Genomic DNA, 23,205 nt, shown 5'->3' with positions numbered 1-23,205 from the left:
TGGTTTGCATTGGGAATTGAGAGGGATGCCATTTGACTGAGAATAAAGCTGCTGAAGACAATGAAATTTTTACAAGCTGGAAACAGATTTACAATTTTGGCCCTTGTATGACTATGAGTTGGATCTTTGTCAACATTTGACCTAACTGTATACGGAAACATTGAACACACACAGCAAAAAATCATTCAAGAAAATAGAGGAGAACTATTTCAGAAAAGGGACAAAAGAAAATCACATGGAAAGGAATAAAAGGCCAAAATCTGTTAGTAGCAAGTTGATTCTCTCCACTACCAAAACATTATCATATTTCCCTCCATTGCTGATAAGAAACATTTCTTACCTAGTTGGAATATCCCTAACTTTTTAGCAGCCACAAAATGAAATCAACAAATCTACACAAGCTAAAAAACCAAGTTGGACTACTGAAATCTACAGTGTAAGTTTGATTTTAAACTTAACAACGTTCCTGGGAATTCACATTCCTTAAAAGAAGGGAAAACACCAGTAGTGGTTTTCTAGTTTGTGTAGTAGGAGTATTTTCAAAGACAAAAACGCCTCCGCCCTCGCATAATTGTCGGTGTTTACTGAGCCCCAGAAGCTCTTAGTAATCTGCAAAGTAAAAACATCATCATAAACAAGATTCAAGATTCAAGAAAAGTGTAAATTTTTACCATCTTTTTTCTTCAATAAACCTCTTGCAAAGAGCAAGCAAATGACCAAAAAACCTACTCCTGCTGCCCCTCCTACTATGATAGCCACCGTCTTTCCTGTATTGGGCCCTGCCCCTAAAATAATCAAATCAAATTCCCAACTCAAATCTACCATTAATTAAATCTCCAGATAAGGACCGCAAATCTAAGCTCGACAAACATCTTGTTTATATGCTAAATCTTTAAAGCCCACATGTGAACATCTCCATTATTAATACAAGCACAATCTCATGAAATATTTTACTATTTCTCACCTTGAGTAATTAAAAAAAGAAACTTAAAAGAAAGGACCCAAGTTCACAAATCAATTATGGAAAAAGCCCTAAATCAGTCGCAACATTAAATAAAAATAAGAAAGCATTAAGGAAAATCAAGTACCTGAAGATGACGAAGAGGATGAGTAAGAAGCAGAAGATGATTTCTTGGGGATCCCATTAGGGTAAAAGCTATAGCTAATGAAGCACTTGTGAAGATAGATTTGACCAGAAATGGAGCTCCCACACTCAACCTGAGCTTTCTGGACAGCATTTTTCACACACTCCACACAGTCAGAAGCCCCCACATCACCTTCGCACTGCCCTAGCACATAAACAGCCTCATAACTTGTGGTGAAAAACCCACCAATTCCACCACTCATCCCATTTTCAAGTGAATTCAAAGCAGTATCCCTCTTCTCCTCAAATCCAGCTCCACCAACATTAGTCCCACTACAGCTTTTATACAGCATTTCCATCCCAGAAATCTGAGCAAAACCTGCAACCTCATACAGCATGTAGCACCCATAAAGCTGCATTCTTGCTGCAATAGGCTTACCACAGAGCTTGTCTATCAGTATGGGCAGCCTGCTCACACAGCTGTAGCAATCAACATTTGATAAATCACCTCTGCACTGGAAAAGGCCAGATATTGAAGACTGCCCACTGCCAGTTGAAGTCTTGTAGAACTTGGACTTTGAGGATTGTGAGAGAAGGGTGCCATACAAGGAGGAGAGTGCTTGAGAATACACCCCTGTCGGATCTGATAAAGACTGCTTTGCACAGCCCTTGTACACTATGCTGGTCAAGTCAGCTGCAGATTTGGAGGGATGGATGAGGTGAAGAGAGGTTAAAATGAGGAGAAGAAGAGGGAGAAATCTGGAGGGGTTTCTGGTTAAACCCATTGGCTGAATCTTGATGAATCAAATCATGCTTTTCTTTTTTTTTGCTCCTTCGCCTTATAATGTTTGGTTTGTTCTGCAGGTTAAAAGATTGGATTTTGGGAAAGTTGGATATGTGGGTTTTCAATGAACAATGAGGAAAGATTGAAGGGCTGGATTCTTGGTTTCACGCTAGTAACAAGGAGTGTAGGTTGTGCTAGGTTTTTTGTAGTGTAGAAATAGGGTTCACTTTATATTTTTCAGAAGGCTTCAGCTTCACTGATATATCTGTCTATCTATTTGCACAAATGAAGAGGGATTACCTTTTCTCTGTACACAAGAAGAGCTGTGTGCTAGACTACTAATGTGAAATATCCCTTTGATAATTGAGTTACAACTATGCTCCTCTCTTATAATTTTATCCTTGTTTGAATTTTGAAGATAATGAGAATTAAATAATTTGAATAAAATAATTCAAGAAGTAGAGGAAAAATATTCCTCTCTGGGTGGGTGGGTGCTTGCTGGGCTGTGCGCGCCTGTTGGGAAGGAAGAAAAGAATCTCGGTTTTGGTAGAGTGCTATACTAGTTTATATGTTTGACCAAAGTACATATGGCTTTGTTTGTTCTAGAATTTTCTTAATCAATTCTCATTTTCGAATTTTTGTTTGGACAGATAATTCACATTTTTTACAGTAATTTTCGCTTGTGAACACTTGAAACCGTGAAGTTGGTTTTGAATTTGAAAATAAAATAAAATGGTTTTGTACCTTTTTATCTTTATCATTTTGTAGATACAAACAAGAGCGTGTGGTATTAATGTTTGAGGATAGATCTCATGACAACCTTAGCAAGAACAGTGAATTTATTAATTGACATCAACTAAAGCCAAAGAAGAAGAGTAGAGGAGAAGGAAAGCGATAATGACGTGGGGATATATAGAGTGAAATTGAATGGAATAAAACAATACACTATTATCTCACTTGAAGATGTTGCAAATGCTAATACTTTCGGTTGTGATATATTTTCAACAAGTAATTCATATTTTAAAAAATCAAATAGCATTTCGACACATGTAATTCCCTTGAAATGATATACTATTATAATTTGCCTATCCTCGATGAAACATGATACAAAAAATTAACTCCCCCAATATTGTTCACCCCAAATATGAAATATCCAGTATTCGACTTTCGATAGTTGAACCAGAAACATACAAATTACAGAGAAATTATCACAGCTCACTTCTTTCACCGCAGATAGCCATTGAAATTAAATGGCGATTAAATTTTATATCTACAAGATAATAGATTTGCACTAAAGATACCCGCTCAAGAATATTCTGAGGTTCTGATCCATTGATCCAACAGCTATATACTATTTTGCATCTTCGCCAAATTTCACACAATGCATTGACGTCATAGCCATCAAAGGAAATATTATGAGCAAATTTTACAGAGAGGTTTTGTAATGTAAACACAAGAAAGCAGCAAAAGTTTCGTGCATGACGAGAGCATATTGCCGCACTCAAAAGCATATATGTGCAGAAAGCATAGAAGGGCAGATTGTCTAACCTGTGCCAGATAAGTCGGGAAATGTTTTGATGCAGTTTCATTCAGATTTCTTATTGGCGACTTGATATAATCTGCAATAAATCATGAAGAAAATGACTGACAATCACAATAAAGATGAGTGGAAGAGAAGAACGAGGTGTGCAAAATGTTTTTCCTTTTCATTGTTTGGGAGCTGAGGAGATAGGGAGTTTAAGCAAAATCAAAGGCTCAGTATCTGAAAATGACTACTTGTATCTGAGCCTTCTAGTGCAAGGTAACTTCCACTGTTGTCAAACTCCACTGCAAAATTAGGTCACATTATGTAAGGTAGCAGAAAGATAAAATTCTCCGCAAAATGAGAAAAACAAAAAATGATAAAAAATTATTAACAATCTCGCATGGTTCCATTTCTACTCTTCTATATCAAACTTTAATATATTTATAGGTAAGTGTCAAATTGTAAGAATTCGTAAAAATAAACTAGTGTTAGGTGGTTTTTTGTTCTATCCTATCAGACAGAATGTTACTGTGTGTTTGTGGCATGTCTTGCAATAATGTGCCAAACAAGTCACAGGTAGATATATTCAATAAAGAGCCAGAAAACACCCATAACAACATTATACACCTCATAATCCAGATGAAGACATAGCATACATAATCTTGACATGACAGAGTACCTGAATGTATAGGCGACGTATTCTCATCATAAGGAGCAAGTGTCTTAAAACTTCTCAATTTGCGAAGATCCCAAAGCTTAACACTATCTTGAGCTGCAGTGTTAAATTGAAGAACAACCATTGTAACACGACAAACTCATTATTAGTCAACTAAATTTAGTAAAGGATACCTACTGCCAGGACGTAGCCATTCTCTGAAAATGAAATGGCAGTTACAGCACCAATATGCTCATCAAATTTTGCAACACTTGCCTGCACATGGATAATGAAACTCAGGGAGCTTTTCAATACAAATTTACAAACAAACAAACCAAAAGGAAAAACCATTACCTGACATTTTTGAAGATATAGCTTTATGATCAGAGATATTTTCGAAGAGATCTTTTGATATCTGTTGGATTGACTTGAAAGCTACTCCATAATGAGTCCCTATCTAAGTAGGAGTCTTTGCTTTCTCCTCTATATAAGCTGATCTCTTCCAGGAATTAGGGTTCCACTTCTTGTGCATTTATTCGAGAAGTTGGTGAGTGCAACACGTTTCTGTCAGTGAGAACATCATAGCTTGGATTATATGTTCTGGTATTTCTTACTTTGCGTTTATATTGTTGGTAGCAAAGTAGTTGTTTAGTTTATCTCCTTTGAGAGTTGAAATTTGTGTTGTAAGGGAGTAAGTGTGTTCGTCGGGGTTCACACTTAGAAAGTTAGTGTGTCTAGCTTTCGACTTTTTACTAGTGTTGAGGTTTTGGGAAATTATAGAGGCATAGAAGATTGAGTCTTGTGTAAGTCTTGCTATAATTTAATCTCTCATAGTGGATCGTTTTCCGGTCCCTGGGCGAGGCCCCCAAACGTAGGTGTTCTATCACCGAACTGGGTTACCACATCGTGTGTTCTTGTCTATCATTGTTGGTTTTATTATTTGTTGTGTTGCGGTATCTCACTAAGTATTAACTCTGGTATTTGTGAGACCTTATGTGTATTTGGGCACACGAGTATTTCAATAACAGAAGTATGCAAGAAGAATATAGTCAATTCATCTGACCTTTGAGTGGCCACTGAGAGTAGATACTACTTGACCTAAAGGTCTATCATAGACTATGGCATTTGAATCAGTACCAGCAGTGGCAATGATGTCCTAAAGTAAGAATACGATATAAAGCAAAACTGTGAATTCCTAAGGATGGGAACTGGGGAATGCTTAAACATAAAAGCTCAGACAACGATTATTTTTAGGAGATGGTGGAACATCAGACATGCAGTTGAGACCCAAAAAGTCAGGTTATGAACTTCATATTAGCTAGTAGATTAAAAAATCATGACTTCATAGATCAAAGTAAGAAAGTAAAACAAATGAAGATTGGTTATCCATTGAACAGTGAACTAAAAGAAGGATGCCTATATCAAGGCAAAGTTGAAGGAACTATTGATGTAGTCATGAAAGAGGCAAGAGAGAAATTCCTCCCCTGTAAAATGAGCAAGATGATAACAATGCAGCAATAATCTAGCATTGCTTTTAATTGAATGCTAAGCATATTAGGAAGTTATAGCAAATTTTTTCTTTTGTTTTCCTTCCAACTTCAATTTTGGGCAGGAACTATAACACAGGCAAGGCCAGGCCGTGAAAAACACAAAGAACCCCACATCGCCTGAGAAGCATTAATTCTACCAACAATATCAAGCTACTAATCAATCATAATAGAATGACATGTCCTAACCCTTAAACTCTATATTATTATCCAAAAGAAATAACTGAGCTTAATTCTGAGATGCTTGAGAATGAGGATCATGGATTTCATTGTGCGATTCCATCATACGAGATTAACAAAGAAAATTTTACAAATGGGAGAATCAAGAGAAAGCTGTATATACCTTGGAATACTGGATGTCTAGAGACAATATGCCAGGCTTGTTGGTTTTATGAAGAGGATTTACAGTTAATTGAGTGTATCTTTCCACAGCATCAATAGGAGCCAATGTTGAAGGTATCTGGAGGAATCCATATGAAATCACATCAGATTTTCAGTATGCAATTTATATTAAAATCAGATTTTGCGCAAATTCCTAATCCATAGGGACAACATTTATGGTTTGCCACACATTACCTGTCTCTTTTTCCTTTGTTGTGAAAGTAAAGCATTATAATCTGCCAGCTCAGAAATGATGCTAGTTGAGATTCCAGGATGCATTCTTTTTGCATTTGGACCAAGCTCATCATCCTCAGCTCCTAGAGTGAAAATGAACAGAAGAAATTACTCTTATGCATATAAACTTTCTACTGGACAACCTTGAACGGGGAGAGGCCAAAAACCTCTTTTCCCATTGCTTATAGCTACAGCATTCACTGTATTTGGTACTTCCACTGATGCCGGTATCCGTCTTTCAGCTTGGGCCAGTAATACTCTTGCTTCATCCCTTTCCTTCTTCATCCTTGCAACATGACAAGCAGCATCATACTGCAAGCAATGTTAAATATCAATTTCCAGAGAAACAGCATTCCAAATAATAAGAGAGTTATACTTACAAGGCCTCTAACTCGTAAGCACCTGATATAGGGCATGACTTAGCTCCTGCCTAGGGCTAGCACTATGCAACTGCTGGTCCAGTGCGTAATTAGATAGCATTAAACCATCCCATTCCTACTTCAAAGAAAATACAAATTGACAAAAAACAGTAGGATGTACATATATAAGATATTACTTTCTACAAGCTGGTAGTAATCAGTAGAGAAAATCAGGCCAATGACTCTAGGTTGAACACCTCACAATAATTCCAAGGGAGCAACTGCTAGAAACCCAGGTTAGTCAAGTGAGTTCACATTGATTTGTCAAAATGCCATTTTGTAACATGCAGATGATGAGTCCTGTAATTGATAAAGCACAACCTTTTGCACTGTAGAATTTGAAATAACTTATAAAGTCTTCCTTCGGTTACATGGTTAAGATTCATAAACTTCATAAACTAGTAAAAGAGTTTAACATTTTTGTCAGGCAAATATATCTTCTCCCAAATAATTAAGTTAGTGGAAACCTAGGTCTAATTGAACATCCAGTCCATAAAAAGATAAACACAAGATCGGCAAGAGAAGATATCCCTGACATCATATTAGACATAGACTTGCCATAAAAAGGGAAAGTGAGCAACTTCATAGACCACTTCCCAATATTCCTACTTGTGAAAATATATTTTCCCACCAAAAGCCCTGATTTCTAGTTCTGGTGACAGTACAGAAAAATAGAATTATTTTGCAGGTGACTACGACAAGGTAGCTCCAATGATAAGGAACAGAACACCTACAATCTGAAACATTCCAAGCATCCCAGGAATACTTGCAGCCTGCACCGGTCGAGGCTTTGCTATCTGCAAACATATCCTACATTAAAAAAAAAATATGCAAACATCTTCTTCAAACAAAACTTTAAAAGCCAAAAATAGTAACTCTTGAAGCGGAGACCCAAAGGGTCAAATATGAATCAGTACTTAATCGCACTTTTGAAAGTGCATAACTTTCCAGTCTTGATGGGAATGATATCATCCATTGTCAAGGGCTCTTCAGTAACTGGACATTTTCCATGATCCTGCTCAATGAAAAATGAAAAATGAAACAGTGAGAGCCTAAAACATAATGTTGCACCTATCAATTCAAAACCAGGTTCATAAACTAATCCTACAAAAACCAATACCGGTGGACACAATGCTAAATAGGATACCATACAAAGCTTCCAATAATTAAATTTCTAAGAAAAATTAAATAAAAAAGAAGAATTTGATAACTGGACTCATAATGGCTCACAATCACCCATAACCAGGTTGCATTAAGATGAATTAAAATCACTAGTTTCTTCTATTAGTAGAATTTATATATAGTCCACATAAGAACCATTAAAAGCAAACTTAGAGTTTCCAAAATCAAGCACCTCACATTAGCTCGCTTAAGCTATTCCTTTATATTTTGAGTAGAAAAGGCATGCCACAATTCAAACCACATAATGCAAATTGAATTATGTGCAGTGCAAACATCAATACGCACCAAAATGAAGAGCTCAATTAAGTGCTTCTCGAAGAGGAGGCCGGATTTCTTGGATAAGACGGGTTCATCCGGCAACTCGCCGGAAACTGTGCAATCACCGAAGAATACAACAGATCGGATGAGCTCAAATATGCACTCAGATAAAATATGTGTATATATAAGTATTTATCTAGTATCAGCTACAATGAGAGAGAGAGAGAGAAAGGGAAATTTACTTGAGCAATGCATCGTGCGAAGTATTCACGGTGTGTGCTATGGCGCGCTAGGGCTGTCTCCACGTTCAGAGAAGAGAGAGAAGGAGAGAGAGAGAGAGAGAGACAGAGAGAGAGAGAGAGAGAGGTGAACTGAATGGGGAGAAATGGAGATAAACCACGATGTGTTTGCATTTCCTTGATCTTTTTGCAGAAAATCCGAATGCCGCTTCATATGTCTAGAGAAATTGTTTGGCTAAGCTCATAAGTACTTTAAAATAACTTATAAATTATTTAAGAGCTTATAAATTTTTTTAAAGTGATTAACAAGATAAGCATCTTGCAACTTATAAGCTTCTCAATAAGTTAATTTATTTCAGAAAAAATTCATTTGGCTGTCTGGTGTGTCCAGCGTGTCATTTTCTGATAGCCACATAAAAATTGAAATTAAAGAAAATCGATGATCATACCAAAATTAAAAATAAAAAAGAAAAGTTATGAATCCTGAGAAAAAAAAGAAAAATCCCAAATTTCTGAAAATGATTTAAATTTACGGACAATTAACCAATATTTAATGTCGTTTAGAGGTGGCCAAAAAACCGGAACCGGGAACCGAACCGGAAAATCGGACCATCCGGGACGGTTCTGGAACCGGAACCGTGATACACGATTCCAAACCGTGATACACGGTTCCGAACCGAAACCGAAACCGTGCTCGCCCGGTTCGGTTACGGTTCGGATTTCTCAAACCGCCGGTTTTCGGTTCCGGTTCGGAACCGAACCGTGGAACCGGGAACCGGGATGAAACCGTGCCAGAACCGTCTTGGAACCGTGAACCGAAGGTTCCACGGTTAGAACCGTGGAACCGTGGTCTTTATGCTTATTAAAAGTAATTATTGTCTTATAATAAGTAATTATTCATATGAAGAAATGTAATATTTCAAAATTATTACTTTTTCACGAAAATTGTTATTTTTAGTCACGAAAACTTGTAATTTTAATGATTTGGTCAAGTAATTATAGTCATAAGAAAAAATAATCATTAATATGAATAAAGGTAATATTTTTTAAAAATGAAAAAAAAATAGAAAAAGAGTAATTATTGACTTAATAAAAATTAATTATTCATATGAAGAAATGTAATATTTCAAAATTATTAGTATTTTTTTCACAATAATTGTTATTTTTACTCATGAAAACTTGTAATTTTAGTTGTAAAAAGTAAACTAAATTGCCTTAATTTTATTTTAGCATTCAAATGTTGTAATTTGTAAATTTTATTTATAAGAGTTGTAAGGTGTAACTTTGAATTATAAGTTTAATTTAGAAAATAATGTATATGGACTTTATATTTTCATGTGTCATTTATTTTATTAAAGCAAATTTCATTAAATTTTACACAACAATACATAAAATAATACAAATTACATTTATAAAAAAAATAATAAAAAAAAACGGACGGTTCTAATGGTTCGAACCGGAACCGGCGGTTCAGAACCGAAACCGGAACAGCCGGTTCACGGTTCGGAACCGAAACCGTGAGGGTTATTCTTCGGTTCGGTTCCGGTTCCAGTTTTTGGAACCGGGAACCGGGAACCGGCGGTTCCGGTTCCGGTTCGAACCGGGATCCGAACCGTGGCCACCTCTAATGTCGTTGTTGTTTTGAGACATTTAATTGTGGCTCCTTCTTCGTGACACTTATTTGTATTGATACATGTAAGTGTGTATATAACAAAAATGAATATTGTTGTTTTGAGACATTTATTTGTGTCTCGAAGCAAGGAGGACTAGACTTCTTGCGACACTTATTTGTGGCTTCCTAGCTGTGCCTTATTAGGAGAGATGTAGACTATGAGATTCACTCTTTGATTTCAGTCGAGTGCTTTGTGCTAATTTGCTCACGTATACTATATTTAGTAGATTCCGTTCCTTCGTAACAACGTCCTCCATTGCCAATTCGACAAGTATATAAGGGGCGAAAATTATTCTTCTCTTTTCTTAAATCCCCATTATCATGTAAAATTATGAAATTCTTCAGACAATAAAAGACTATTTGATTTGATGAATAAGAACCTAAGATTTTGTCTTACGAATTCTTACACAACTTCTTTGGAAATATACAGGAAACATATTCCTTAGAGCGACATGAATTGCTTTAAGATGCTGTTCCAACCTATACATAGTTTCTCACTCATAAAGCTACAATTTTCATTTTTCAGGCCAATATCCTTGAAGGGTATTATATTGTCGCCTACATGTTTGATTGTCAAATAAATTTTAATCAAGATTGATGAAATTAATGTTCGACGGAATGAGTTAAAGTACAAACTTATTTAATTTAAAAATTAAGAACTTTGCTCATAATGTACAGAGTGCTTTGAGAAGGTATAAGGAATGGATAAGTTATATTTATCACCTTATACCTCGTTTGCTTTAATGTATTAAAGAATTCAGGCAGATTGTATAATTTTTCGGGCAACTCTTTATTCCTTGAGAAATGAATAATTTTATACCTAAGAAATGATTGTATAATTTTATACCACCTTATAAGGAGTGGATAAATATATTATCATTCAAACCAAACAAGATATAAAAAATGTGATCCCCGCTTTAAGTGATAAATTTATACCTCATTATATTATCTATTCATTTAGAGGGATAAAAATCAAACATACTAGGAATGATAATTTACCCGCAGGTAACGAATATCTGCGACTACCCGACCCTAATAGGTGCGGGTTTGAGAGGCATTTGATATCCACGGATAGTTTCGTGGTTACAATCCACTATTCATTTAGTTTGTGGGTATGGGTTTGGATACTTACTATCCATACCCGCAAAGCTCATTTACCTATGAAATACCCGCGAAAATACCCGTTACCCACAAAATACTCTTCAAATATGAATGTGAATTTGAACTATAGTTTGTGAATTTGAACATCAATGCAAGATGTGGATTTGAACTATGTTATTTGTGGTGAATTTCTTTTATTGTGTTAAATTTGTTATAAATTTATATTTAAATTATGTTTCGCGGATATTCGATGGATAGTGGGTATCCGAAGGATAGCGGGTTCGCGGATACCCGACGGGTAGCAGGTATTCGCGGGTGGCGGGTTTGGATAGCATTTGATATCCACGAATAATTTCATGGTTAAAATCCACTATCCATTTAGTTCGTGGGTATGGGTATGGATAACCACTATCCATGCTTGTCATACTCGATTGTCATCCCTAAAACACACCCTTAAGAGCATCCACATTGGTCTTACTTGATAGCTTACTTGATAGGAGGGGACCACAATGAATAAGGAGACCACATTGGGATTACTTGATAGCTTACTTGATTTTTTTTTAATTTTAATTACTTGATTTATTAGTGGCGCATGTAACCACGCGCCTGAAATTTGGGGAGATCGGATATACTTGATGGAACGAGTAGCCCTTGAGTAGGAAGAGTTTGCATTGGGCTACTCGATGCATTTGGGCTACTCGAGTAAGGGCATCGAGTAGCCCAATATGGATGCTCTAATGTATAAATAAACTATACTTTTATGGTAATAAATTGTCCTGCGAATTTTGCTCTCTTTGAGATTCGAACCCAAGATCACAATTCACAAAAGTGTAGTGCAAATACTTATAGGATAAGTGCAAGGGGTTTGTAGTTTCAATGTTAAGAGAGATTTTTATTTGAGTTCATCTTAATAGGGGTGAGAAAAATACCCGAAATTCAAATATTTGATCGAAACCAAATTGAACCAAAATTAAAAAAATTGGTTTGATTTTTTTGCATTTTCGGAACAAATTGATATTTTTAAAATTTGAAAAAATATGAAATTTGAATTATATTTTTTATATAAATAATAATATAATATAATACAATATTATATATATATATATATATGTATATTAGTTCTTAAATAGTTGAATATTTCTAAATTCTAACCATACACTCTCGTCTTGATCGATTATAATTAATGGTTTAGTAATTAGAACCTTAATTCAATCGTAATTATTTAATTGGTTATGTTGATATGTATTTCGAAATTTTGAACTTTTTATTTTATTTTATTTTTTTACATTTCAAATATGATTCGGCTCGAATTTTAATTGATTTTTTTTCGAATTTTTAGATAATAAAGTTCGAATCGGATTCCTTAAAAAGGAAAAGGTGGCCATGGAAAAAGTCATAATGACTTGAATCGAGTTCAAGATTAAATGGCTAATTTTCGAATTTGACTACACGATTAAATTGGATAGGATACCCAAACCCCAATCCGATTTACACCCTGGCCCATTTTTAATAACATATTCTCAACTTTGTTGACATTTTTTATTGTATATAGATCCATAAATTGGCTTACATGCACCGAACTCCTCCTAAAAGACTAATAGACTATATTGATTTTCTTAAGAAAACAAGAAAAAAAGACTATATTCATTGTTAAAAAAATTCTTGTAGATGCTTGGTCTCAAGCGACACGACTTTTACATTATAGGAGCTAATCAAACATTTAAATTCGCCACTTCCAATACAGAATATTTTGATAGTCCCATAAATAATCTATTCGCATCGACAGGGAAATATGTTAGGAATTCCAGATCCAACAGTCCAAGGTTATTAGAGCATTCACACAGCTCTTAAGTAGTCACGTCATTTAAGAGTCACTTTCTAATAATAGGGTTCTCTATTTTCAAGTTTTCTAATTTGAAATTGAATTTGAATTTTATTTTTATTTTAAATGTATTTTTAAATAAAATTTAATAACATGAAATTAAAATTAAACATTAAAAAAGTTACAATAATTAAAAACTCATTAAAAATATATTAATTCTATTTATTTTTTTAACATAATTTTTGTTTAAATTTATTTTCTCAAGGTCTACCGAAATGAATATATTTGATTCTTGAGTGAATGACGAAAAATCATCGTCGAATGAATTTGGGTTTTCTGTCCGCTCCATGCCCTGCAGATGCTCTTAAGACAATGTTTGATGGAGGTTATGAAGTGAGATACACTATATTTCTCACCATTTCTCTATGTTTGATAGGCTTAACCAATAATATTCCAGGCCCGCATTAAAGGCCAAGCCCACTCCAAAAACACTATTCTCCTTAGAAAATACAATTCTCCCCCACCCCCATTTACAGTTTCTATACTTCAACAATGTTATAGATTAAATTTTGAAAGACAAAAATAACCATGGCCTCCTACAGTAACCCGACAGAAATGTTGAAGTTAAGGTACCAGGAGTGAGGCGGCGGCTCTTTGCTTACCGGAATCACGACCGCCTTCGTTGAGATTCCAGAAGGTGGTGGTACCAGCCACGAATTTTGCTGGAAATTGAAGTAGAGTTTATGGCAGCGGCGATGGAAGTTGGCTATGGTGGGTCGTAGGAAAATCGAGGAGATAGAGACAGAGTGAAGAAGATGGTGGGGTTCAGCGTGGGAAAATAGAGAAAGAAGATTTAGTGGAGACAGCCGTCGCCGCCGCCACAAACCTCCACCCTCACCGCAAAAACGCCCACAAAAAAATCGAGAATTGCTTTTGTGAATATTTGTGAATTGATTAAAAAGATTTCGTGAAAATTTGTGAATTGGTTTCGTGAATTTAGTTTGTGGGGACTTGATTGATAGAATTGAGTGATTAAGTGACTCATTCTCCTGCTTGCATAAACAACATACTTGCTCACACTGTATTCCAAACCTTAGCAATCTATCACATGTTGCCATCCTTTTCAGTATAGCAAGCCATAATATAAAGATGCATTTAGGTGCAACTAAGCTTTTACTGATCATAGGATACCACTTCACTTTTTCTGGTGTTCCTCTCATAGCCACATAGGTTTTCCTGATGGAGAATGTCTCTTGCTGCAAAAGATCCATACCATTGGGTATTGAAGTCATGTAAGCTCGAGCTCCCAAAATTTTCTGCACCACCCAAGCAGCTTGAGTTGGAATTGGCATCGTTTGCCAGTCTCTTTGCTTGATATAGTAACCATGTATCCACCTCACCCACAGTTTTTCCTTAGATTTTAGCACATTCCATAACTGCTTGCATATAGCAGCCTTATTCCATAGCTCCAGATTAATAATGTTCCACCCTCCAGCTTCATTAGGATTGCACATTTGCTCCCAAGAAACCAGATTCCTCTTGGTAACTTCAGCAGTACCGGACCATAAAAATGACCTACACGCAGCCTGTATAGTTTTCATTACCTTTTTAGGAAGAAGGAATACCAGACTCCAATACGTTTGAATACTAATCAGAACCGCTTTAATCAATTGTAGTCTACCTGCATAAGACAATAACCTTGCTGACCAACACTCAATCCTTGCATTTTCTGAATGAGTGGTTGACATTGTGTTATTGACAGTTTCTTTGAAGATAAAGGAACTCCCAAATACTTGAAAGGTAGCTCTCCTTGTACCAAGCCAAACTCTTGCAATATTTCCTGCTGAGTATCTCTTGGGACACCCCCAAAATAGATAGAGCTCTTAGCATTGTTGGCTTTCAATCCTGACACTTGAGAAAATTTATCAAAAGCCCATAATAATTTCCTGACTGACTGCACATCACCCTTAGAGAACAACAACAAATCATCAGCAAAACATACATGTATCAGTTGGAACCTCTTGCATCTCGGATGAAACTGGAACCCTTTATCGTGCTTCAATTCACTGAGACATCTATTCAGGTACTCCATGCAAATCACAAACAAATATGGAGAAATTGGGTCTCCTTGTCTCAGGCCCTTTTTTGCTTGAAACAACAAAGATAACCTTGTATTAATTAAAAATCAATTTCTTAATTAAGAATTAATATATATAGGTAAATTCAAATTTATGTTCATGTAGTGAGATGATATCCATTATCCAATAAGAAACCCTAGCTAGTTAGTGAAAAGGAAAATTCATATTGTGCTTATGTAATAGGAAGATTGAACTTCTGTAGTGAGATGATATCCATTATCCAATACTTGATCATTTATTTGTATTTTAGGAAGAAAGAACTTCTTTTTTTTGTGTGCTTCAATGTTTGATATAATCCTGAAAATGTTATCTCAAGCTTTGTAAAAACAGAGAAGTTTTCGTGCCTTGATTTTTATCAACAAACCCTTGATTAGAAAAGGTGAGAATTCAATAGTTTTTGTTATATGTATTTTATTTTATTTTGGATATGAGATCACATGGAATTTGTGGCTCGTCGATTATTCTCCAAATATATGAATTTATATTTAATGATAGTTGTTAATTATTAATTAAGGTTGAGGTTTGCGTAGAATTATTTGTAGGAGTGTATTTTGCTTAAGAAATATATTAGTGGGACCCATTTAAAAAATAAAAAATAAAAAATACTTAACGGTGTTAAGTGTCCGTTAAGAGCAGGGGGCATTTTGCACTCTTTATGAGATGTTGAGGGGCTAACAGCCCAAAATCAAAAGATAGGGAGGTAAACATGTTAGGAGGTTGTATTTAACCAAAGAAAGGAAAAAACTCACTCACACTCTAGCTCATAAGGTGACTCGAACCCCCGACCTATTGGTTGGAGGGGAAGCGTCTATGATAGGGGGTTGTTTGCTACTTTCCCTTTTATATATATTACTTACTGCAATTTAATTTTACGCATACAAAATTTATAATTTATAATATATTAAAAAGATAATTTTAAATTTAAAATTATTTTTGAAATTGAGTGCGATTTTATGATTATAATAAAATTGAAGGTTTGTTTGTCAATTATTATTTTTTTTCTTTTTATTTTTTCTTCATATCCTTATTTTTATTATATTTATTTTCTAAAATTGTAAAATTCAGCTAATTGTAAAATATTTAATATGCATGCCATATTAAAGATCAAGAGAAGAGCTTTAATTTGATATATTTATGTAAATATTAAATTTAAAATGTAAATTTATATTTATTTAAAGATAAAAATTTAATAAAATTCTCTCTGCCTTCTCATCCTTTTGGGATAAATCTATTTTTCAGTTCTTTTTTATTTTTTTTGTTTTAACTTATTTTATTATTATTTTTGTTTTTTGGCATTTTCATAATATCAAATTTTATTATTGTGAATTCTTCTTTATTTTTTTCTATATTCAAATTAAATATATTCAATTAAAATTATGTTTTTTATTATATTCAAATCAAATGCTAGTATTTATATTAAAAGCGCGAGCATGCCTTGTATTTGAATTTAACTCACATAATTGGTTAGTGATCAGACTGAGAGAATCCTAAATTTTGAAGATTTTAAGTATCAATGGGCGGATCTTCATGGAGCCCAGTGCAAGCCCAAAATTTTGACCTATATATATTAAAAATATTTAATCAAATATCTACATAATTAAGCTTATAGCCCAGTCTAATTTTCAGAAAAAGATACAAATTTCTTTTATTATAATAATAAAACTTAATTTATTCTTGTAGAAGATAGATTAATTTTTTAAAATATATATAAAGGTAGTTTCTTATTTGGTTTAAGCTTTTCAATGCATCTGTTATTGAATTAATTGAAAGAAAATAATTATTTATTATAGTCGGTGATCGAATTATAATCCTAAGTTCATTAAAATTCTACTTAAACATAAAAATAAATTATACGGACTACTCGAAAATTTTGGCTTGGGGGATACCGCCTCCGAACCCCTAGACAATACCTAAATGTAAGATCTATTGATTCTATATCGAATTATAATCCTAAGTTCAAGTTCAGCCCTTCCCATCGATAAATCCTGGATCCGCCCCTAAATGTAAGATCTATTGATTCTATATCTTCAAATATAGGAAGACCTTTTTTTTTTGAGAAAATATATAGGAAGACTTGGTTCTGTTATAAATTTGATTAATTATTGGCATTATAAGTTTCAACACAACAAGTATATGATCATATATATAAAATTCCACTCTTCTTCTTCTTCCTTTTTTTTTTCCTTCTAGGAATGTGTTCCCGACTTCCCGTAGGGATATAAAGATAATTAAAGAACTTCCACATAATTATGAGGTATTCGAAGTTAGACTCTAAATCATGTCGGGAATATTTGACTTGTAAGAAGAAATAATTAGATAAGTGCAAAAATAATTTATTATTTTTAAACAACTATATATATAAATGTTAATTTGTAAAAATAATTTGAGTTTGGAAGCATCTCTCAAGTTTAAAATTTGGTTTAGATTTTTTGGATTTCGGATTAGATCGGATTGAATTTTAAGCAAATTTTGAATTTTCAGATCGCATCGGATTGAATTTTAAGCAAAGTTTGAATTTTCGGACCGGATCGGATTGAGACTTTTAAAATTAAAAAAAAATCCGAAATTCAAATTATATTTATAATATTATATATAAGTATATAATTGTTAGTTTTTAAATAGTTAAATATTTCTAAATTCTAACCCTATGCTTTCATCTTGGTTGATTATAATTAATGGCTTGTTAATTAGGACCTTAATTCAATTGTAATTTTGATTTTTTTTTTATATTACGCTTCTTCTTCTTTTTTTTCACATTCGGATCAGATCGGATTAGGCATCTGAATGCGCTCACCCCTACACTTTTAATTTTCGTGAACAAGCTGTAGTTTTGCATTTTACATCATGCACTTTTATGTTTAGTATTATGCATCCTAAAAACACGTAAATAATTTTAAAAATATGAAAAATTTCTCAACAATCAAATATTTAAAGGAACAATTATACAATTTCGCCCTAAGAACGAGTTAAAAACTTCTAATAAGGCAGAAAATTCCCGGTCATTAGTTTTTTAAGACGTGTGGATGAGATTATGATCCATCTACAAACCATATTTATCATATAGTAAATAAAAATACTATGAATTCGCTATGAAATATTATAAATTCGTTGTGAAAATTGATGAATTCGTCACTTAGATTCAAACTTTAAACTATATATGATTTCATTCAATAGATCCACTATAAATATTTACTTCATATGTCCCAACTTTTAGTATCCAATTGAGATTTGAGAGTGCACACATATTTTAATTAATAAAGTGGTTGAGTATATTAATTGTGAGAGGAATAATTAAGGGCCCCACTTTTTATATGAGTATTAAAATAATTAAAGTGCAGTAAGAGTCTCATCTATTTTTTCTAAAAATAGAAATAGATATAAAAATATGGGACATCTAATAGAAATATGGATACTAAAAGTTAGGGCGGATGAAGTATTTAATTAAAGGTTAAAAATATTTTCTATTTTATATTATATGCTATAAATAAATTCATTTGAATCACTCCATATCATATAATTATACATTTCTAAGGGGACGTTTGCTTAGACGGATTGAAACTTTGGAATATTCAAGACCCTTGATTATTTCTATCATTTAAGCTAATTTTACTTAATTCATATCTCAATGAAATGATGAAATTGAAAAAATCATACTCCTAAGAAAAAAAATACTCAATTATTCATTATCGTAAACATTCCCGTGTAACAATGGAGCGCATAAAATTATGGTGAAGTCATAAATTCTAATCTTACGCCTTAAGTTGCTCAAAGCTCACCCACTCCCGTATATATAATTAATTATGTTATAAATTTTAATTTGTCATTTGTCACCAAATATAGAATTAATAATAATTTATTGTAGTAATAAACTCACATTTAGCTAGTGGCCTATAGAGCTGGTAAATTGTTTTGGTATTTTACATTTAATAGATACGATATGAAATGGAATACTGTGGCAATAGATAAACGCCACGCCACGGCAGAGCATATTGTACGAAAATAAAAGTGGTTAAAACTGTCAATTATGTGGGTGTGGCCCACCAAAAACCTCGGTTTGACCTTCGACGTACGGACATCCTCAACGCTATATAACAAACTCTTATTTCTGGATGTTGTAAGATAACAACGTAATCTACAACCACCACACCCCATGCTTAATTCTGTGAGTTTCGTTTAATTTCTCTCTCTCTCCCTCTCTCTATGTTTTCTCACTCTTAATTATCCTCTTCAAAAAAGGGAACATTATCCGTGAAAGTGACGGGAGAGAGTTTGTGTATATGTAGGAGAAGCGCTACCTGCTGCTGCTCTCTCTATAAAAACATTAATTACTGCTTCTAATTATCCTCAGTCTCACACAAACAATGATGCAAAGCATGGCTCCTCCTCAAGACCACCATCCTGCTGTAATTCCCTCAACCCTCTTTTTCTTTCTATCGATTCATCATCACGACCATAAACTTAAGCGTTTATGTTAGCTTAGGCATGCATATGAATCCAAATCGTACGTGGATGTTAAAAAAAAGGTATAACAAATTGGGAAAGTATCTTCTTCTTTTTTTTAATAATTTATTTATGAGAGATATATATCGTCATCGATGATGTGTGGCCACGGCTTCTTTTCCCAGTAAGTTGGTAATGGTAATTCCTGGTTATGGTTCTTCTCAAAACCATACACAATGGAATATTTAGCCTTTTCAGCTTATACAATAAGTTACCTAATCTTGATTCCTTTATTCAGCTACGCTGAATAAGGAACTTTATTTGATAGGAGCACTTCACATGGTAGCCTAGCATAGCATGTCATTATGGTTCTAAGTTCCCAAAGTTTGCCCAAAAATGGACATTAGTCTTATCTCTGCAATATCAAAATTGCCACATATTTCCTAGTTTAGTATTAGTGGCATTCACATTTCATTCCCACACCCCACATGGAGCACAAATGCACCCACCTTTTTTCTATCTTCTGCAAAAATATCTATATCAGATCACCAACAAGTTCCATCTTGTGTGCCTTCATTTGATGCCATCTAGGTACATAGACTAAACAAATTTCGTCAACAATATAATCTTGCATTTTTTTCAATTTACAAATATTCTATTTAAAAACTCGCTCGCGCGCCTCCTCTTGATTATCTATTAATCCTTCTCCAAAGTATCATTGTGTTACCAATCATGACTGTATGCATGCTTGATCCATCAAAATTCTCTGAAATTAATTTTGTTAAACATGCATGTTTATGTTTCAACTGTTTTAATCTTTTATTTTGCAGGATGAAATTACGAGCCCACTGGGAGCTCAGATTTTCGAGTTTTGCGAGTCGGAATTTTTCCCGGAAGCGCTTCAAAATTCAGAGGTTGGTTCGAGTTCAAATTGCTGCTATGAAGAGCATACTTCGTATCCAACGACTCTCTCCAACATATATAAGGGTGCAGTAGAGAATCCGGCGAGAAACAGCAAGCTGCAGGGCATGGTGTTGGAAGATGACATATCGGCGTCGATCGATTTCACTCTCTCTCACGATCAACAATACACCACCAATCAGGAGGCCTTCCCCAACCCCATGGAGCAGAACCAGTTATTAGGCGAGGTGGCGGCGGAGGGATCGCTCTACGCGCCGCATCTCTACAACCCGGAGGAGTACAATATCCGGCTGAGGAGCGCGGATCCCATGATCGCCTCCTACCTCTCGTCCACGGCGCCGTTTCCGTTGGACAGTCCGTGGCTGGTGCTTGGCGGTGTGGATCAGGAGATGGAATCTCAGGGAGATAACGGCGGCTTTTTATTCCCGGATTCGCTCGCAAGGGCTTTGAATTGCTCCACCGCCGATCTTCAGGTATATATGTTATTCATGTTAATTTATGTGTGCATGTCATAATTAATTTATTAAATGGTTGAAGACACTTAGCACTAGTGAGAGTCAACATATGGTCAACGGTAGTCCTAGTACTACTCTGGCATCTGAGATTTCAAGCTTGGAAGATCCCACGTTTAAAGTGGGCAAAATCTCGGCTGAAGAAAGGAAGCGGAAGATCCATCGATACCTCAAGAAAAGGAATGAAAGGAATTTTAGCAAGAAAATCAAGGTCCTCTCTCTCTCTCTCTTGCATGTCACTACTTTATATTTTCTGTGTCTGTAATCCTCACACGTAGAAAACGCATAGAAATATGAAAGAATTACATCAAGATTGGAAAGAAAAAAGGAACAGATCCTATTTTTTCAAAAAGAGAAATTGGTCAAACAGGAACAGATGCAGATAAGAGATGGATGTTTGTGGATTTAGATTACGACGTATTCAATTTTCAAACCAGGTTGATATTATTAGTGATGTTTTTGAAGCCAAATTAAAGTAAAATCTTCATTAACTTAAGATCGTACATGTAAAATGCAGTATGCTTGCCGGAAAACGCTGGCAGACAGCCGGCCGAGGGTGAGGGGAAGATTCGCAAAAAACGACGAACTCGGAGAGCTTGCAAGAAATTCCGGCAACAACCAAGACGACGACGTAGATGAAGATGTTAACCAGATGTTACGAAACTCCATGCCTGATCACCACCACAAGGTAAGCCCATGAAAACTACTCCCTCCGTCCCCTACCCAAGATGCAACATTTTCCTTTTTGGGCCGTCCCAACCAAGATGCTACATTCTTTATTTGGCAAAAACTAACACTAATTAAATATTTTTTTATTACATTCTCTCTCCTACTTTATCACTTTTTTATTTTCTCTTTCTTACTTTATCACTAATTAACTATTTTCTTATTACATTCTCTCTCCTACTTTATCACTTTATTACTTCTTCTCTCCTACTTTATCACTCCTTAATATATATAACTCCTTAAATCTTGTGCCCAAAAGCAATGTTGCGTCTTAAGTGGGACGGAGGGAGTATATATATTTTTTTTTATGCTAAATTTTCTTTTATCAATATTAATTCAAATCTCTAATTTTTCAGGCTGTGAAAGAAGAAGATGGTATCGACCCCTCAGAGTTATTTTCACACATTAGTGAAGTGAATTCCTTCAAATGCAACTACCCCATCCAATCTTGGATCTAATTTCACTGATTTTGTACCAGATCGATCATTAATTAATCATCCTTAACTAGTACAGCTTAACAAATATTTGTATTTTATGTTTACCTTTGTACGCGTATGTGTGCTCATAGTTATACACGCTGTAGTTCTTGAATGACATTTTAATTTTTGTATATATACTATAAATTAATTTGAGTACTTGTCATGCATGGTTAAAGATTTTGATCAGACATATTATATAGTTTTCTCATTTGCACTATATTGAAGCATCTTCAGTCGGGAGGCATTCGGTTGAGTTGATAACTACATGTTTTAGAGTACGTAATTAAGCTTCCAATTACAACACACACAAATATTAATTCGTCGATCTACTTATCTATTGAAATCTTTGGCAATCCCTATATGCAACAACGTGCAATTTCTCAAGAACTTGATGTTCAAGACTTCAGAAAGAGTATTGAAATATTAGAGAACTTGAATTTTGAGGATTTATACGCAAACATTTGGAATTTTATTATCTCGTTAAATATTCCTCTAGTGTGCGTACGTGCATTTGCATTCTAGTTGTCTTTTTACAATAAGATTTTAAAGCTCCTTGTTAATTAGAGGCAGGAAAATTCAAAATTCAAATGTCAAAAGTTTTCTAGATGATTTCCTAGAAATGTATAAATAACAAATTAAATCTTTTGTGAAAGTTTTTACTCCCGCATAATAGAGTATTATTACTATAATATACCATGACTTTAATTTTTACTATAATACTATGAAAGTTTATTACTATAATACTATGAATTATATTTAATTTTTATTTCAAAAAAATAATTTACCCTAAATTGATGGAATAAACCCTAGTTAATAATCACAAAATTAAATTAAAGCATATAAAGTTGGAATTGAATAAAAAATATATAAGAAAATAAATAAAAATTAAAATGGAACACAATGTGGGACATAAAATGTGGTACACTGAATCTCCTTCCGATTTTGAGTGCCTGCAAAACTAACTCATCACATTCTAAAAAATTATAGGATAGAATTATTTTAATGAAGAAAACAAAACAAAATATAAATTAGAAAATATTTATATAGTTAAATTAACTCTAACATTTAGTCTACGAGCATGTACAA

The 23,205-nt window shown here is 34.2% G+C and overlaps 3 protein-coding genes across 9 annotated transcripts; 1 reads left to right on the top strand and 2 right to left on the bottom strand.

Annotated features, from left to right (window-relative positions):
- Positions 1–239: 239 nt before the first annotated feature.
- On the bottom strand, positions 240–2,402 carry LOC131001244 (plasmodesmata-located protein 2-like). 3 transcript variants are annotated; one of them, XM_057927576.1, is made up of 3 exons: positions 1,089–2,402; positions 672–785; positions 240–609 (listed from the first exon to the last, which is right to left on the bottom strand). In XM_057927576.1, exons 1-3 carry the CDS (start codon positions 1,867–1,869, stop codon positions 602–604), a joined length of 903 nt encoding a protein of 300 aa, XP_057783559.1. In that variant the 5' UTR covers positions 1,870–2,402; the 3' UTR covers positions 240–601. The 3 variants fall into 3 exon arrangements, with proteins under 3 accessions (XP_057783559.1, XP_057783560.1, XP_057783558.1); XM_057927577.1 differs by having other exon boundaries at positions 672–779; XM_057927575.1 differs by having other exon boundaries at positions 240–785.
- A 462-nt stretch (positions 2,403–2,864) lies between these two features.
- LOC131001245 (pre-mRNA-processing factor 19 homolog 1-like) lies at positions 2,865–8,523 on the bottom strand. Of its 4 annotated transcripts, none has more exons than XM_057927578.1 (12): positions 8,312–8,523; positions 8,097–8,182; positions 7,547–7,644; positions 7,364–7,439; positions 6,613–6,705; positions 6,378–6,522; positions 6,172–6,293; positions 5,939–6,055; positions 4,403–4,612; positions 4,247–4,324; positions 4,073–4,165; positions 2,865–3,695 (listed from the first exon to the last, which is right to left on the bottom strand). In XM_057927578.1, the coding sequence occupies exons 1-9, from the start codon at positions 8,322–8,324 to the stop codon at positions 4,532–4,534; spliced, it is 831 nt and encodes a 276-aa protein (XP_057783561.1). In that variant the 5' UTR covers positions 8,325–8,523; the 3' UTR covers positions 2,865–3,695; positions 4,073–4,165; positions 4,247–4,324; positions 4,403–4,531. The 4 variants fall into 4 exon arrangements, with proteins under 4 accessions (XP_057783561.1, XP_057783562.1, XP_057783563.1 ...); XM_057927579.1 differs by having other exon boundaries at positions 6,613–6,660; XM_057927580.1 differs by having other exon boundaries at positions 7,364–7,426; positions 7,506–7,644; positions 8,312–8,521.
- Positions 8,524–19,110: 10,587 nt separating this feature from the next.
- LOC131001243 (zinc finger protein CONSTANS-LIKE 10-like) lies at positions 19,111–22,275 on the top strand. 2 transcript variants are annotated; one of them, XM_057927572.1, is made up of 6 exons: positions 19,111–19,203; positions 19,325–19,444; positions 20,312–20,875; positions 20,940–21,125; positions 21,432–21,602; positions 21,997–22,275. In XM_057927572.1, exons 2-6 carry the CDS (start codon positions 19,403–19,405, stop codon positions 22,096–22,098), a joined length of 1,065 nt encoding a protein of 354 aa, XP_057783555.1. In that variant the 5' UTR covers positions 19,111–19,203; positions 19,325–19,402; the 3' UTR covers positions 22,099–22,275. The 2 variants fall into 2 exon arrangements, with proteins under 2 accessions (XP_057783555.1, XP_057783556.1); XM_057927573.1 differs by lacking the exons at positions 19,111–19,203; positions 19,325–19,444 and adding an exon at positions 20,063–20,219.
- The last annotated feature ends 930 nt before the right edge of the window (positions 22,276–23,205 follow it).

The sequence above is a fragment of the Salvia miltiorrhiza genome, chromosome 8 (genome assembly GCF_028751815.1).
Source record: "Salvia miltiorrhiza cultivar Shanhuang (shh) chromosome 8, IMPLAD_Smil_shh, whole genome shotgun sequence".
Lineage (NCBI taxonomy): Eukaryota > Viridiplantae > Streptophyta > Magnoliopsida > Lamiales > Lamiaceae > Salvia > Salvia miltiorrhiza.
The sequence above is the reverse complement of the archived record's forward strand: the minus strand, read 5'-3'. Positions and strand labels throughout refer to the sequence as shown.